Here is a 15001-nt window from a genome sequence, read left to right on the forward strand (position 1 = left end):
TTCTCACCCCTACAGCTCACCTACCTGCCACAACCGTGGGGGAACTGCCGGACCAGTGTGCAGGGGGAGCAGCTGCTGCCTGGCTATGACACCTACAGCATCGCTGCCTGCCGCCTCCAGTGTGAGAAGGAGGCCGTGGTGCAGAGCTGCCACTGCCGCATGGTCCATATGCCAGGTGAGGGGTGTGCATGATGGTGTGAGGGGTGCCCCACTGCCCCAACAGTCCTGCTGGATTGCTCCAACTCCCTGCAGTCTGCACCCAAAGATCACCTCTGCCCCAACACTCTGTACCCAAGGATTCCTCTGGTCCCATCTCTCTCACCCAGTGACACCCCCATCCTCTCCACATGCTGGGTCAGCCCCTGTCCTACCCTCCTTACACCACAGGTCAGCACCTTCCCTGTTTGCCTTGTACCTGGGCCACATCTGCCCCAACCAACCTGCACCCAAGGGTCACTCATCCCCATTCTCTCTGCACCCTGCCCTGTGCACTACCTCCAAGGGAGTGAGTTAAGAGTGTGGGGCAGAATCTGGCCAGACTCCCCCACTCCCAACCACCTGCTTCTCCACAGGCAATGAGTCCATCTGCTCCCCTAATGTGTACATCGAGTGTGCTGACCACACGCTGGGTAGGTGCGGCAGTGGGTGGGCATCTAGGGGCCAGCCAAGTGCCCCAGGGAGGGGGCTGGAGATTGTGGCAGTTCCAATGGGTGTCTGCCCCCAGACGCAGCAGTGGAGGACAGCCAGGAGCGCTGCAGCTGCCCCACACCATGCAACCTGACACGCTATGGCAAGGAGATCTCCATGGTCCGCATCCCCAACAAGGGCTCAGCGCGCTACCTCGCCCGCAAGTACAACAAGAACGAGACCTACATTCGGTGAGTTCCCAGCACTGGGGTATTCCAGGGGGTGGGCAGGGGGCTGGGAACCTGGGGAACTTCCACTCCACTCCTGGCAGCATGCAGAGAGAGGGTCCTGGCATACTTGGTTTCTGCAGCATCTTCTGTGCAGGGGTGTTTTCACTAGAGCTTCTTCCCAACTTGTCCAATCTTCCCAGCCCTCCTGCCAGCACCTGCACACCCCACTGTCTCTGTTAGCTTGGGACACACCCCATCCATGTCCCCACTGCACCAGCCCAAATATTCACGAGGGTCATGGGAGCATCTGGGAGCACCTGAGAGCTGGAGGGCTGAGGGCATGGGAGGTTTGTGGGAAGTGGTGCAGGAAGGTCAATTACCAGCCCTTTTTGCTCAGCACAATGGTGTCTCCACAGGGAGAACTTCCTGGTGCTGGACATCTTCTTTGAGGCGCTCAACTATGAAGCCATTGAGCAGAAGAAAGCTTATGACCTTGCTGGGCTTCTCGGTGACTCCCCTCACCTTCCTCTGGGGCCCTAAGACGCAGAACTCTGGGTCCCAGCCCTGGGAAGATGAGGGTCTGGTGGGGAAGGTTTCACACAGAGCAGCAGCCAGCCACAGGCTGGCTGAAGGGTGGAACACTGCTGAGTGTCCCCTATCCTGCATGTTCCCCATGCCCTTGGTCCTGCTGACTCTGCTCCCATGTCTGCTTTGTGCCCCACCATCTGGGCAGCCCCACCTACTGGCCCACCCCAGATTTCCAGTGGGCTGCACAGCATCTCCTGGTGACCATCTTCCCCTCCTCCTCCCCAGGAGACATCGGGGGGCAGATGGGCCTGTTCATTGGTGCCAGCATCCTCACCATCTTGGAGATCCTGGACTACATCTATGAGGTGTGTTTAGCCTTCAGGGATGTGTCTCGGCAGTGGGTACAGAGACAGGCTTCCTGGGGAGGCCATAAAATGTGTGGCCACCCCAGAGGGCTATAGCAGCCCTCAAATTAGGAAACACCCAGAGGAAGGCAGTGGGAGGGGAATGGGTCCCTCCGATTCCTCAGTGACCCAAGGACAGGGAGGGTGATGGGCCAAGGTACTGTCCCACAATCCCTGGGTGAGAGGGGGAGCAGACAGCAGTTCCATGTAGACTGGGTGTACACACACAGGGTGCTGCCCATGTGCAGGTCTAGGTCTGACCCCCCCATCTGCACCCAGGTGATCCGAGATAAGGTGAGCCGGGTTCTGCGCCGCTCTAAGCCACCTCTGAAGAAGCCCTCGGGCAGCATCGCCACACTGGGATTGGAGGAGATGAAGGACCAGGTACCCCTGCAGGGCTGGGCTGCCTGGAGGCTGTGAAGACAAGGCCTGGCCATGTGTCTGCCCCCACTCCACAGGGAGGGGGACATCATCCCAAGAGGGTTTGTGTGGCTCTGCATTTGGTGCCTTCAGGCTGCAGAGTCAGGGCAGTCCCGGGGGGGCAGGGAACTGGATATCCCCTGGGGAGCTCCTGCGGACAGGCTGTGATGGGTGGGAGGACTAGGGAGGTGGCAGGATGCATGGAATCTGTGTCCACCCTATTGACTGCCATCCCCACAGAGCCCCTGTGAGACACTGGGTCGGCACGTGGAGGGCACCTACAATGCGGGCATCCTGCCCAACCACCACCATCGCCACCACTACCCTCACCAGGGAGTCTTCGAGGACTTCGCCTGCTAGGCAAGATTGGGTTTGGGGGGCAGCCCTCTGTCACCCCACTCCCCAGCGTTCTCATGGAGAGGGACCGCAGCACTGGGTGCAGTGGGCACAGGCCCCTGCCTCCCCCACCCCACTGCCAGGACCAGCCACACCGTTCGCCCCCAGTGATGCCACTGGAGCTGCCTCAGCACCGGCACTGGAGCAGCCCCCTGGCCCTTTTGCCTGTCTCCTCTGCTTGCCCCTAGCACGTGGGCTCAGCCCAGTTTCAAGCACAGAGCGTGGAGGGGGATGGGCATGCCAGGGGGGTTTGGGGGAGAAGCAGGTGTGGGCCAGAGAGGCCCTGGTGCTGCAGAGCATGAAGGGGGTAAGCTGAGGTTCCTGTGAGCCCCTCCAAGCCCTCCTTTACTGACCCCTCCTGGGTGGTGGTCTCTGCCCTGCATGGTTTTCCCTAGGAGAGAGACATGCCTGGAACAGCTTCCCTCTGCCCAGGAACCACCTCCTCCCCTTCCTGCTGCAGGTCAGGGCAGCATTGCAGGGCACCACTCTGAGCAGCACGGCCCCCGTGGCCAGCCCAGGGACACCCCAACTGCAGCCACACCTGCATGGCACCAACCTGACCCCTGGCACCACCACCACCACTGTGACACGCCCCTAAACATCTGCCCACTCTTGCCCAACCTCATGCAGTCTCTCAGGGCTGCAGCCCCTCCATCACTGTTCCCAGCCAGACCCCTGCACTGTGACTCCCCCTGCCACTCCAGTGTTGGCCCCCAATAATCCCCAGTCATTTCAGCACTGCAAACCTACTGCCTCCCCCGTCTCTGCCCCAATCTGTTGTGAACCCATCCTCTCCTTGCCCAGCTATTGCCCAGAGTGGCTCATCCCTTGGTGTAGCTGCCTGGCACAGCCCAGGCATCATGGCGGGTCCTGCCCTCACTCCCCTGCCTGTTGCTGCTCTTTTGCACCGTGCACGTATCCCTTGCCATGCTCCCAGCCCCAGGTGCTGAGCACCCTCTGTGCCTCCCCCAGACTGTACATGGTTAGGAGGGTGCTCCGTGCCCAGCTCTGTCCGGACAGCTGCAGTCCAGCCCACTGGCCAGAGCCTTGGCCAAAACTGGCACCCACAGTCCTCCTGCCTGCCCTGAGATAGCAGGACGCACGGCAGGACGCACGGCAGGACCCGCAGCACTTCCCCTGTCCTGTTGTACATTGCCTCCACCCCCTCCACTGTAGCAGCAGACACCAGCGCAGGGCAAACTGCCCCAAAATATCTCAGGAGGGGGGGCAAGCTGGCAAAGCCCCCCTCAACACACACACTTGGCAGAGGGGGACCCCAGGGCAGGAATTTGGGACCTCTGGGGAAGGCTGGGGCTGAGGCAGGCAGCCTCTGGCCCCGCTGGTTTGGTCCCCATCCCTGGTGCCCACAGATGGATCATGGCCATGTTGTGCCGTGCCCAAAGCCATAGATGCAGGAGGAGCCATCATCCCTGCAGCCCTCAAGGCCCCACACATGGGAGGCGCAGGGCAGGGACCAGGGCACCAGCAGCCCTGGCTCTGGGTATGCATGGTCCAACAGCTCCCCTGAAGTATGCACCCATGTGTGAGCATGTTCCCCATGGGTGCAAGCACCCAGCTGCGTGGTGTTCCACGTTCCCCTGTGTGGGGGATACACAGCGAGCCTCCCAGCAGGCCAGCCACACTGGTGCTCCCCAGGGAGCCCTCCAGAGCACCCTGTGCCAGTTCCCCATGGCATTCCCAAGAGCCTACCTGCAAGCAGGAGGGTTCCCACAGGGATGCCACATGTTATCCCAGGAATGTGCCACGGCCATGCCAGCCAGCCTTACACCAAGGTCTCCTGAGACAAGGGGGGTAGCAGGATGTGTCACCTTCTTGCCAGTAGGAGCAGTAGGCCCTGAGCGGGGTGGGCACGGACACCATGGTGGGAAGGCCAGCACAAACCGCCCTCGTGCTGGTGAACGTGAGAGATGTGCGTCACTGTTTTATAAATGTACAAATGCTCCCTAATAAAGAGGCACAAGTAGGTCCAGAGATGCCTGTGAGGGCTGATGGGGCAGAGAGATGGGTGAGACACCACCCTAGAGGAGAGGTGGTGGTGGGACCCAGGAAACACTTCACAGTCTTGTGCTCATGTATGAGAGGTGTGGGGTGAAACTGAAACAGGGGAGACAGAGGATGGGTGGAGGGGAAGGGGGGCCCTGCTGAAGCTTTCCCTGGCAGAAATGCTCTTCCAGTTCCTGCCTTCTCCAAAACTTTATCCGTCTGCCCCAGCTACCCTGCAGCACAAAGGGGACACAGTAGGAAACAGAGGCTGACCTCTTAGTGAAGGCTGCCAACACCAGGTACCACAGGTCTCCTTCTAAAGCAGTGAGGGTTGAAAAAGCCCAAGTTATCTTGGTGCAGCTGGGACACAGGGCCACATCCCGCAGATCACACAATGCCCTGTGAGAAGAGCATAGAGCTTGGTTGCTAAAGGGAAAAGCAGGGAAATAGCTACATGCTCCACATCTTGTTATTATCAAAGACTGGATCCCTTTGGGATGAGACTGTCCCTGCCACCAGATTCTGACCCATCTACCCCTCCACAATGCCCCATCATTTCACCTGCACCAAGACAGTAACTGGGAGCTCATGGTGCTTCTTGGTCTACAGTGAAGACGTGTCACAGGAGCTGAGTAAGGAGAGCAGGATTGTGTGGTTGGCCCACAAGGTCCTTCCTCACGATGTCCTCCAGCTCCTCCAGCACCATGCACAGGACTAAAGCATGGCAGAAGGAAAGGCTGAGCTTCATGCATGGCCCATCCCGGCTTCTATGCCAACAAAGCAGCCTCAGAACCATTCCCAGGAGCCCTGTAGTGATACTCTAATGAAGATTTGACATGTATTTTTCTCTGTTGCTCTCAGCACCTTTATTCTTTGACAACTTCCAGGTGCTATCGGGAATTGACAGCTCCTGTCACTTCCACTTCTCCAAACAGGACAGGCAGACGACATGAACCCAGCATCACCCCTGCCTGTGACATGCCTCATATCCCAGCACAGATGGCACTGTGCTGAGGAGGGCCAGTGGGACAACCCAGGTTTAGCACCCCCGGGTCAATCACAAACCCCAGTGCTTTGGCTCCTGGGTGCCCCCTCCCATGCTGTGCCTGTTCAAACACCACCAGGGGCTTAGCCCTGCCCAGAGATGGAGATGCTGCCACCTGGGGCTCACCCAGCACAGCACTGCTTGAAACACCTGTAATGAACCACAAGACATAGCTGGGGCATAATTAGAAGGGACTCCACTACAGTGAAACAGGCCCTTAATTTTAATGAGCACAGTGCTCTGGACAAATGCCAAGTACCTGATCACAGCAGGACCGGCTGTACTGGCAACAGCTTCTGTCGCTGTAGAGGTGACAACCCCAGAAGACACAGCAGGAGTGGCAGTAGGGAGTAGGTACCAGAATGGAGCAGACAGCAAGGATCTCTTCTGTCTATGGGGCAGGCATGTCCTCTGGGCACTTTCCAACATGCCTCCATTGCCACAAACAGTAATTACAGCTGTTCTCATAGAAAAGCTGCATTTCAAAGGAAAAAAAAACATCCAGCCTGGGAGCAGGGGGTTTGGAAGTAAGCCCTGAAATGCAATGGGACATGTGGCCTCACTGCTGTCACCTTCTCCCTAAGCATCTCCTGCCTGGAGATGCTGGTGGTGACAGGCAACATCTGGAGAAAGGAGTGACTCTCATCATGTCTGTACGACGTGCAAATGCCAAGCTTACTGCTTTGCTCTTTGATCATTTGCCCATGACCCCCTTGCTGGAAAAATGGACTGGTGGTGCCAATCAGCTGGGCCAGGCAAGGGACACACAGCACCCACTTTCCAGCACTCAGCTGCTGACAGTGGGTAAGGAGGCTGGAAAAACCAAGGAGGCAATTAAATCAAAACTCCAAGCAAGCTGCCTGCCTCTTCCCCCAGTGCCAGAGCTTCAGGGTCTTGCATTCTGCCAATTCTGGAGTGGTGTGGCCCCAGAGGGGACATCCCTGGGCATAGCCAGATATGCCAACACCCCATGGAAGGAAATCCCTGCAGGCAGGCCCACACTGACAGAAGCTCTGCCTGCACCTACACTTTTCCTTCTTCATTAAATGCCCTGATTTCCCTAAGCTTGTCCAGAAAAACCTCTAACCAAAGCCACTCCCACCTTTCAGAGGGGCTAAGCAGTATGTTGGACATCCAAGGCATTGGATACAGGTGCAGGTTGGTAACTCCCTGTCTGCTCCTCCTTAAGGAGACCAGCTTCTTCTGCCTTCACTTAGAGACAGGAGGAAATTTTTGCTGGAGTTGGGTCCTGGTCAGTGGTCTGTAGAGTTGCTCCTGTGTGACAGGCACCCTGGCCCATTCCCAAAGAAAGCACAGGGAAGAAAGGGCATTGCATTTCCCCTTGCCCTCCAGCCCTTTCATGGCACAGCTGCAATTCCCATACCCTCCCAAAGGTCAGCCATCAAACTGATTAATATTGCTGGGGCTGAAGTAGCTTTGCCACAGAGTTGGGCACAGCCTGAAGTGACCCAAGCAAGGCTAGAGAAGTCGGTTTTGCCTTCCCTGCTCATAGGCTGACTGTTGTGTTTGCATACACAGGAAAACAAACCACAGGGGGAGGGAGAACAGCAGTAGCTTGGGTTTTCCCCAGTGTGAGTCTCTTTCCTTGCCACAGTGCAAAAATGAGAGGAGGCAGGAGGGAAGGCAGGTGCCCACCCAGGCCCAGTGTATTCAGACGTGGTCTCTTGTGCTTCAGAGTGCTCTGAACCACCTCTTCACTCTCTCTTCTGAAAAACTTCCCAAGAGAAGGTTGCTCTCTCTTGATTGCTGTGGTGAGCCAGTAATGCTTAGAAAATTTCTGCAAGGGAAGCAGAAGTCTACAGTGCAGGAGACAAGTTTTCTCCTGCCTCGTTTGTAAAATTGACGTTTCACTGCCCTGCCTCTGCAACTGGGTAAGCGCAAAAATCCACACATTGTATGAAAGTACAGGTCAAGCCTGAAGAGGGATCACAGAATGTCTCTGTTTTCTCATCTGCCCACATCAGCTGCTCCTCCTGCCCCTTTCAAAGGTGTCACTGTCCCGGTCTGGCACCCTGCCTGTACCTGCTAGCCCTATGTGGGCAGGAAGGGGCCATGCACCTGTGCCCATGCCCCTGATGTCACAGGTCTCTGCCACATCCCAGTGAGCACAGCCAGTGCTCACTTCACAGCCAGCTCTCACCTTGCTTGCATCACCAACCTCCTTCCCAAAGTTTTGCACATCCTTCTTTGGGGTTTCATCATGTTTTGGTGCTGCAGATAACCTGGCAAACACTGAAACAGCTGCAAACCCTGTGAGCTCCCTTCAAAAGGGAGCAGTAACTGTGCTGGAAGTGCCACAAGCAGTCATTTGCTCATACATATGCCAGAGCAGGGAGCCTCTGCTGGTATTGATGGTGCAGAGTGTTAAGTATGCAAATACCTCTAGCTAGGTCAGGGTGAACAGCAGTGAGGCAACAGCAACTTTATCTTGACAGTCTCATGATAATTAAATGACAATTATGGGGTTTTTTTTCACAGCCAACTTGATTTGAAGCTGCTTTATTACCATTTGGATACTCTTCTAATGCCTAATCACATCTTACTACTTGGTCCACTTTTCAAAGGATAAATGTATCTCTAACACACCTGCATCTGCCCCGCTCCCTCTGCCCCAGATTTCCACTTGAAGGGAATTAAGGATGTGCTCAGGGAAGATCAAAAATAGAAATACTCAGAACAAGCTAACAGTTACTGTCTGAAATATAATAAAATTATATTTAAACATATACACTCCTACACCATGGATACAGAGACTGGAGCAGGAAGAGATGAATGAGGTATCCTTGGAAAAGGCATACCACACAGTCCAGGGGCCTCCATGAGTTTTACTGAGCACTAGCAGCCTTGATAAGAAATAGTGAGTAGGTTCAGTTAATTTTCTTGGGGGTGTCTCTTTGATACGTGTGTTTCATGAAGCAGTAAAACATGATGAGTAAAGGGCTGGTGGGAAGGGCACACAGAGTTACGAAAATCATGCCTGGAGCAGGAAGCAGGCAGGGGACAAGAGTCTCCATACCTCATAATGCAAATAGGAGTGTTAGGTGATGAAACAGTCCAGGATAGGACCACAGTGCTCTATCCAACTAAGAACTGGGAAACACAAGTGCTGAGAAGCCCTGAGATGTAAAACAGCTCAAAAAAAGAGTGAGAGCAATGCAGAGAGAGCAGATCCAGCACCAGTGATCCAACACAGTGGTCAGATCAAGTTTCTGGCCTGGGAGCTTCCTTCAGAGCTGATCCCAGATCCTGGAGGGCAGAGTTCACCTCACTTGAGCAGCCAGCTCAGTCTGCTCTGACATGGGTCAGGAGTCCCCCATTACTCACGTACAGACCAGGAAGGCTGTTACAGAGATAGCAGACAGACACAGCTCCACCAGCCCTTTACTGGTGCTTTTCCACCCACAGACAGAGCTGAGAAGGACTGGTCAGTGGGAACACAAGTTTACAGCAACAGGAAAGACAGGGCAGTCAGACTTCCCATAATAAGGGGCTCAGCATCCAGCCAAGCCACCAGTGATGGCAACAGGCAGCTTCAGCAGGACAGCCCCAGACACTGTGAGCATCACAGGAAGTGCAGGACTCCTGCTGCAAGCTGCAGGGGTTCAAGCAGTTATTTCCAAGTGTCTGCTTGGCACATCTGCCAGCTGGTCCATAGGGCTCCCACAGCCTCCTTAAGAAGCAGGCATCTCCCTGCTCAGGTAAAGGATGTTGCAGGTGCTCGGGGAAAGAAGCATCCCTGTGAGGAATCTGTCCAGACAGCTGCAGACAGAACTTACACAAGCATCCAGCAGCTACCACCACGAAGACCCCAGCAGAAAACCCATAGTTGCCTCATGAGAGAATCAGCCAGACCCACAAGTACATCTCTCCATTTTATTAGTGTAAATGCACCCCATCCCCCCTCCTTTCCCCCCATTAAATACAAACCAGGAGCAGTGAGCGGCTCCTCAGTCGCTTTCTCCTTAGGAGATGCACAGCCAAACCCTCTGCCATGCCATCAGTGTCAGGCACCACGTCCCTCGACCCTGAGGGCAGCCCCACAGTGGGGAGGGATCCCACCTCTATCAGGAGGCTCTCGTCTGAGGGCTGTGACCTCCGACGTCCTACAATACTGCGAAGGCCGAAGCGGCCTGGGTCATGGTTCCCATGGGGAGCAGCTCACGGTACATGAAATCAGCAGGTTCCCCTCTGGCACCCCCTACACCCACCAGCCTCAGGGGCCCAAGTTCCTCACACCTCCAACCAGCCAGGAGCACTCCAGCTTATTGCTGAGTGGCAAAACCCAAAAACCAACATCCTTATTGCTCTTTGGGATGGAATGTCCCCCATTCCACTGTCCAAGCTTGTGGCAGGCACAGGAACATGATCCTCCCTGTACAACCAGGCCAATGCTTCAAATGAGCAAGGAGCACATTCCCCTCCTAGGACACTGGGAGAAACTACGAGGGATCACTCCAGGCCCTGTGGCAGTCACAGCCCTGCAGAAGGTGGACTTTGGGCTCTACATTCCCTCAGTTAAGGGGGACAGCAAGGGACACAGTAGCCCATCTCCCCGGTGCTCAGCAGCAGGGCCAGGACAGACAGATGGGGCTAGCAGCCACCAGCTCTAAATGAGGAGTCAGGTGTTCCAGCTCGCAGCTCAGTAACTCTGACCCCATCTTGCCTGGGGTCTGCACAGCCATGGCTGCTTGAGAAAGACCCAGGCACCCTGGGCTGGCAGACCCCGGCCTGGGGAGCCCCAGTGGGGCAAATCACGAGCTTGGACACCAGCAATCTCTGCAGCCACTGCAGAAGGAAGACAGATTAGGGCAGAAGAAGTAGAAGTGGGCAGGCAGGCATAACATGGCAGGCCCAGCCCCTCCACCATCCAAGGTTCAGGTGCTGTTCCCCTGCTCCTGCTCAAAAAGGACCATGGCCAGCTGGGAGCGAGAGCCTATGCCCTCCAGGCTGCTTTGCACACAGCGGTGGTAGATGTCCTCGCTGAGCCGGGGGTTGCAGGCCTGCTGCCGGTAGTGCTGCAGCAGGGCAGGCTCCACTGCCCGGAAGACGTGGAGGTTGGAGTACTTGATGAACATGTCGTAGATGTCCAGGGTCTCCAGGATGTCCTCATTCTCCTGCACATCCCCCGCCATGCGGGTGCGTGCTGCCATGTAGTCAGCATTGTAGAAGCAGGCTTCGTGGAAGACGTCACGGTCAAAGCGCCCCATGTCCCTCAGCAGGTCCAGCGTGGTGGGTGGCACCTGGTTGTGGTAAGCAATGGCTGGGTTGTAGCCCTGAAAGTGGATGGGGAAGAAAACCTGCCAGTTGTTTATGGTGTTCATACGGCAGCGGTTAAGGAAGTCAATGGTGACCTCTGTCCCCACGCCAGCCACAAAGAAAAGTGTGTCCACAGGATGCTTCTTGGAGATAATGTCCATGACCTTGATTTGGGAGGGCGCATCTGTCTTAACACTGATCCAGGGGATCTTTACCTCTGCATACTTGCGCTCATACTCGGTGATCTGGGACTTCACAGAGGCAAAGATGTCATTCTGAGTGACCTGCTGGGCCTCAAAGGGGTCATAGATGAAGAGGAAGGTGAGCACTGCATTCTCACTGCTCTCAAAAGCGGCTGCTGCATAAGCCTCCAGAAAGCGGGCGGCATAGTCCCGGTCATGGACCGTCAGCGGCAGGATGACATTGATGCGACTGGCCTCTGTCACATAGGGCATGGGGATGATCTCCACCTCACTGAGGGGCCGCACCAGGTGCACTCGCTTAGTGACGGAGCGGCTGTGTCCCTTCTGGGTGACCACCTCCACCTGAAGGTCCAGCGTGTACTCCATGCCACGCGTGGGGTCGAAGCGCCGGTAGCCGTTCACCAGCTGCTGCTTGTGGACGTGGAGCACTGGCTGGTACTTGCGGTTCAGCTCCTCCATGGCCGTGGCCACCACATCGGCCACATCTGCCAGATCTGCACCATGCAGCTCACACTTGGGGGAGCCATCCACACAGGCATAGACCTGCTCCTCTGTGAAGTAGTCCCAGCGCAGCACCTCAAAGCGAGTTTTGGGCTGGAATGGGGGCGGGATGCCAATGGGCCATGTGGCAATGTGGTCCCCATCCGCAGACAGGCTGCTGGCATTCTGGATCTCCATCTGCAAGACAAGAGATGGACGAGTGAGAGCCAAGGCAGGCATAAGCAGGTCTTCCAGCTCAGGCAGCACTCAAGATGATTTCTGATACACAGAGATTAGCCAGAGCTGGCTCAAAAAGTAGAGCCAGAACAATTCTGCCCTCAACCGGACTCCTGTCCAGCACCTCACATTTTCTCCTCTTCCCTACCTGGCCTTTGTGACAGGCCTCTGCGCCCTTCTGTCTTCATCACCCTGAACTACCACTGCATCTCCAGGACCCATCTAGGTCCCAAGCTGCTTTCCAGATAGCACCACTGCCTCTGTAGCCACATGAGCTCAGCTGATTCTGTCCAACAGCAGATCAGGTGAGAAACCCACCAGAAAGCCCACAGGGATGACAAAGAGAACCAAGACCCTCCCAGCCAAGCCAGGTCTCACCTGGAGCTGCTGGATCTCCTGATAGGTCCTCTCAAGCTCCACCTGTGCAAAGTACTTGTGTAGCCGGTACATCTGGAGGGGATCCAGCACAGGGTGGACAGTGAAGGCGCTCTGGAAGCGAAGGTCAGTCTCCCGTTCCGGGTCTACGTTCTTTCCCAGCTCAAAATAGTGGTAATGCAGACCCTGTGCCAGCCAGGAAAGATAGGTCACAGCCAGCCCCAACCTGTACTCCCACACCACCAGATGCCAGCACAGCAAGCTCAAAGAATGTCAGGGTGCAACAGTTAGTCCTCCCAGGGTTGAGAGAGTCCACAGGGAGGAGGGAAAACACTGGGAATGGATTCAGACATCTTTGCTTCAGGACCTACCTCATGTTCCTCAACACAGTTGACACCTGTGTAGTCAATAATGCAGCGGCCCAGCCACTCATCAGGCCGGGCACTAAGGATGTCATTGCGGCAGCTCTCCAGGTGCTGCTGCAGGAGCAGGAGGAGGCTGCGGGACAGCAAGTAGCCAAACCCTCCGTAGCAATAACGTCCCTCAGTGTCCCCGCCAATGAACTCCTCAGGACGACCCAGGTATAGGTGGGTGTCAATGCTGAGGTGGGCAACCAGGCGGCTGATGCGGTGCGCCTCTGTGTAGGTATCGTCCTGCACCAGGAAGAACCAGTCGAAATCGTTCACGTAGTGGTCTAGGAGGTACCTGACGGTCTGGTACATGTTCCAGATGGGCCGCTCGTCACTGTGTGTCACCACTGTCATGCCATGGGGCACCTTGCGGCCCCGTGTGCCGGTGAAGTACACCAGGCGCTCCAGGCGGTGGGCCAGCGTGCGGTTGACAGCCACCCCCAGTGTGTTCAGAGTGCTCTTGGAGGTCAGCACACCCACAAAGAGCCGCTGCCGCATCCCCAGCTCGGTGCTAATGTATCGGGTCCTGCAAGAAGAAGACAATGTATGGCCCCTAGGTCACTGCAACCCACCCCAGTCTGCACCTCCCTATTGTAACCAATGGCACAGACCTCAGTTCCTCCGCAGGAACTGCTCCCAGGCTTCAGACACACACAAAAGACATCACCCAGTGTCACCAGCTGCCACTACAACTGTCTCAGAAGCACTGCAGAGCACTTTGCTGAGATCCCCTGTCAACATGACATCAAAGGGGACCCTACCTTCCTATAAGCTGGCCAGTCCAGCTCAAAACAGATGCTCTCAAAAGGCTGAGCACAGCTAAAAGCAGGAAAGAAGGATGTACAACCCAGCTATAGCAGGGACATGACCCACCAGACAGCCCAACCATGAGGCTAGCCCCAGACAGGTCCAAACTGGGAAGCACTTTCCTGCCACCCCTGCCAGTCATACTACTCTAAAGCAGGCAGGAGATCTCATGCTGCCCTCCCTGGGGAAGCCAGGCCCCACACAGGTTGCTGAAGCCAGCAAGGGGGCTGGTTGTGTCCCCCTCCCCAGCACGGCCCCCAGCTATCGCACTCACAATGACTTTCAGGTTTAATTCTCCCAGTCTGGCGCAGTAGCAGGAAGCGACCCCCCCCACCACGTCTCCCCACCGCCGCCTGGTACACAGTGGCCCCATTCAGCCCCCTTCATCCGCCCACCACCTCGTCAGGACAAGGAGGCCCTTTCACTGCCTGTTCCCTATCATCCAGGGGACGATGGGATGGGGCTGCAGCCGACTCCAGAGCAGGCTGGCGTTTGCAGCACTGGGTGGGGACATGCCACCACGGCAGGGGTCCCTGCTCAGACAGGAGGAGACCGTCGGCAGCACGTGCTGCAGCAGGCAACCTTCGCGCAGCGGGCACCAGCATGGGCAGGAGGCTCTCCGCTGCGGGCTGGGGTTAAGGTGAAGGCGGGCACAGGGAAGGAAAGGAAGCAGCTGGGAAAGGCACTCTCAGTGAGGAAAACCCGTCTGCAGCCCCAGGTGACTGAAAGAAGGGCACAGCATACCGCTAAGCTTTCTGTAAAGCCCCTCTTTGAAGTCCCCCAGCCCCGCAAAGGCAGGCACCGGAAGCTCGCCCGCAGCTACTCCCAGATAAACCCCGGTGAGCGACGGCCCAAGTCCCCCAGCCCGGCCCGGCCCCCCCGCACCTGACGGCCTTCTTGGCGGCCCTGCCGGGGCTGGGCGGGCGGTAGGGCACGACGCGGGGCTCCCAGTTGTCAGCGCCCAGCGCGGCGGGCACGGCGTTGGGCCTGCGCGCCGCGTTGCCGTTGGCGGGGCCGGGGGGCGGCGCGGGGCCGCCGTCGGGGTGCGGGCGGGTGGCGAGGCGCGGCGGCGGGCCGCAGGGCTCCTCCACCCAAGTGACGCTGAGCAGGCTGAGGGTGAAGCCCAGCGAGACGCCGATGGCGACGGGCCCGGCGGGCCGCAGCACCGACAACACCAGCGACAGCCGCATGGCCGGGACGGGACCGCGACCGGGGCCGGCTGCCGCTGCCGCTGGCGGCGCCGCCGTCCGACGTGTCACCCGCGGGCCCCGCCCTGCCGCGCGTCACCCGCCCCGACCAGTGGCCCGCGCTGCGACCGATGCGTCACGGGGCGGAGCGGCCAATCGGGGGAGGGGGCAAGCGTGGGGGCGGGGTCAGGTTGCCGGGAGACCGCAGGGCAGCGGCCGGGCCAGGGACGGCGCGGCGGGGCTGCTCCGCGCACCGCACCCCGCACCCATCGCCCCGCACCCCGCGCCCCGCAGCGGCGCTGGTTGGGCCGCAGGGAGCGCCCCCGGCGCTGCGGGCCAGCAGGGCAGCGCCTCAGGCCGCGGCTGCCGGC

The 15001-nt window shown here is 57.6% G+C and overlaps 2 protein-coding genes across 3 annotated transcripts in view; one reads left to right on the top strand and one right to left on the bottom strand.

Annotated features, from left to right (window-relative positions):
* ASIC4 (acid sensing ion channel subunit family member 4) overlaps positions 1 to 4578 on the top strand; it is a 62303-nt gene extending 57725 nt beyond the window's left edge. For both annotated transcript variants that reach the window (XM_030241884.2, XM_009087916.4), the window contains exons 4-10: positions 16 to 175; positions 573 to 629; positions 725 to 878; positions 1274 to 1365; positions 1671 to 1750; positions 2069 to 2173; positions 2450 to 4578. In XM_030241884.2, the coding sequence (XP_030097744.1) occupies positions 16 to 175; positions 573 to 629; positions 725 to 878; positions 1274 to 1365; positions 1671 to 1750; positions 2069 to 2173; positions 2450 to 2569 (768 nt within the window). In that variant the 3' untranslated portion in view covers positions 2570 to 4578. The remainder of the gene's footprint in view (positions 1 to 15; positions 176 to 572; positions 630 to 724; positions 879 to 1273; positions 1366 to 1670; positions 1751 to 2068; positions 2174 to 2449) is intronic.
* Positions 4579 to 9534: 4956 nt separating this feature from the next.
* Positions 9535 to 14673, bottom strand: CHPF (chondroitin polymerizing factor). The gene is made up of 4 exons (XM_050977054.1): positions 14329 to 14673; positions 12598 to 13162; positions 12230 to 12412; positions 9535 to 11812 (listed from the first exon to the last, which is right to left on the bottom strand). Exons 1-4 carry the CDS (start codon positions 14631 to 14633, stop codon positions 10550 to 10552), a joined length of 2316 nt encoding a protein of 771 aa, XP_050833011.1. The 5' UTR covers positions 14634 to 14673; the 3' UTR covers positions 9535 to 10549.
* Positions 14674 to 15001: the final 328 nt, after the last annotated feature.

This window comes from Serinus canaria, chromosome 7 (genome assembly GCF_022539315.1).
Source record: "Serinus canaria isolate serCan28SL12 chromosome 7, serCan2020, whole genome shotgun sequence".
In the NCBI taxonomy this organism is placed as follows: domain Eukaryota; kingdom Metazoa; phylum Chordata; class Aves; order Passeriformes; family Fringillidae; genus Serinus; species Serinus canaria.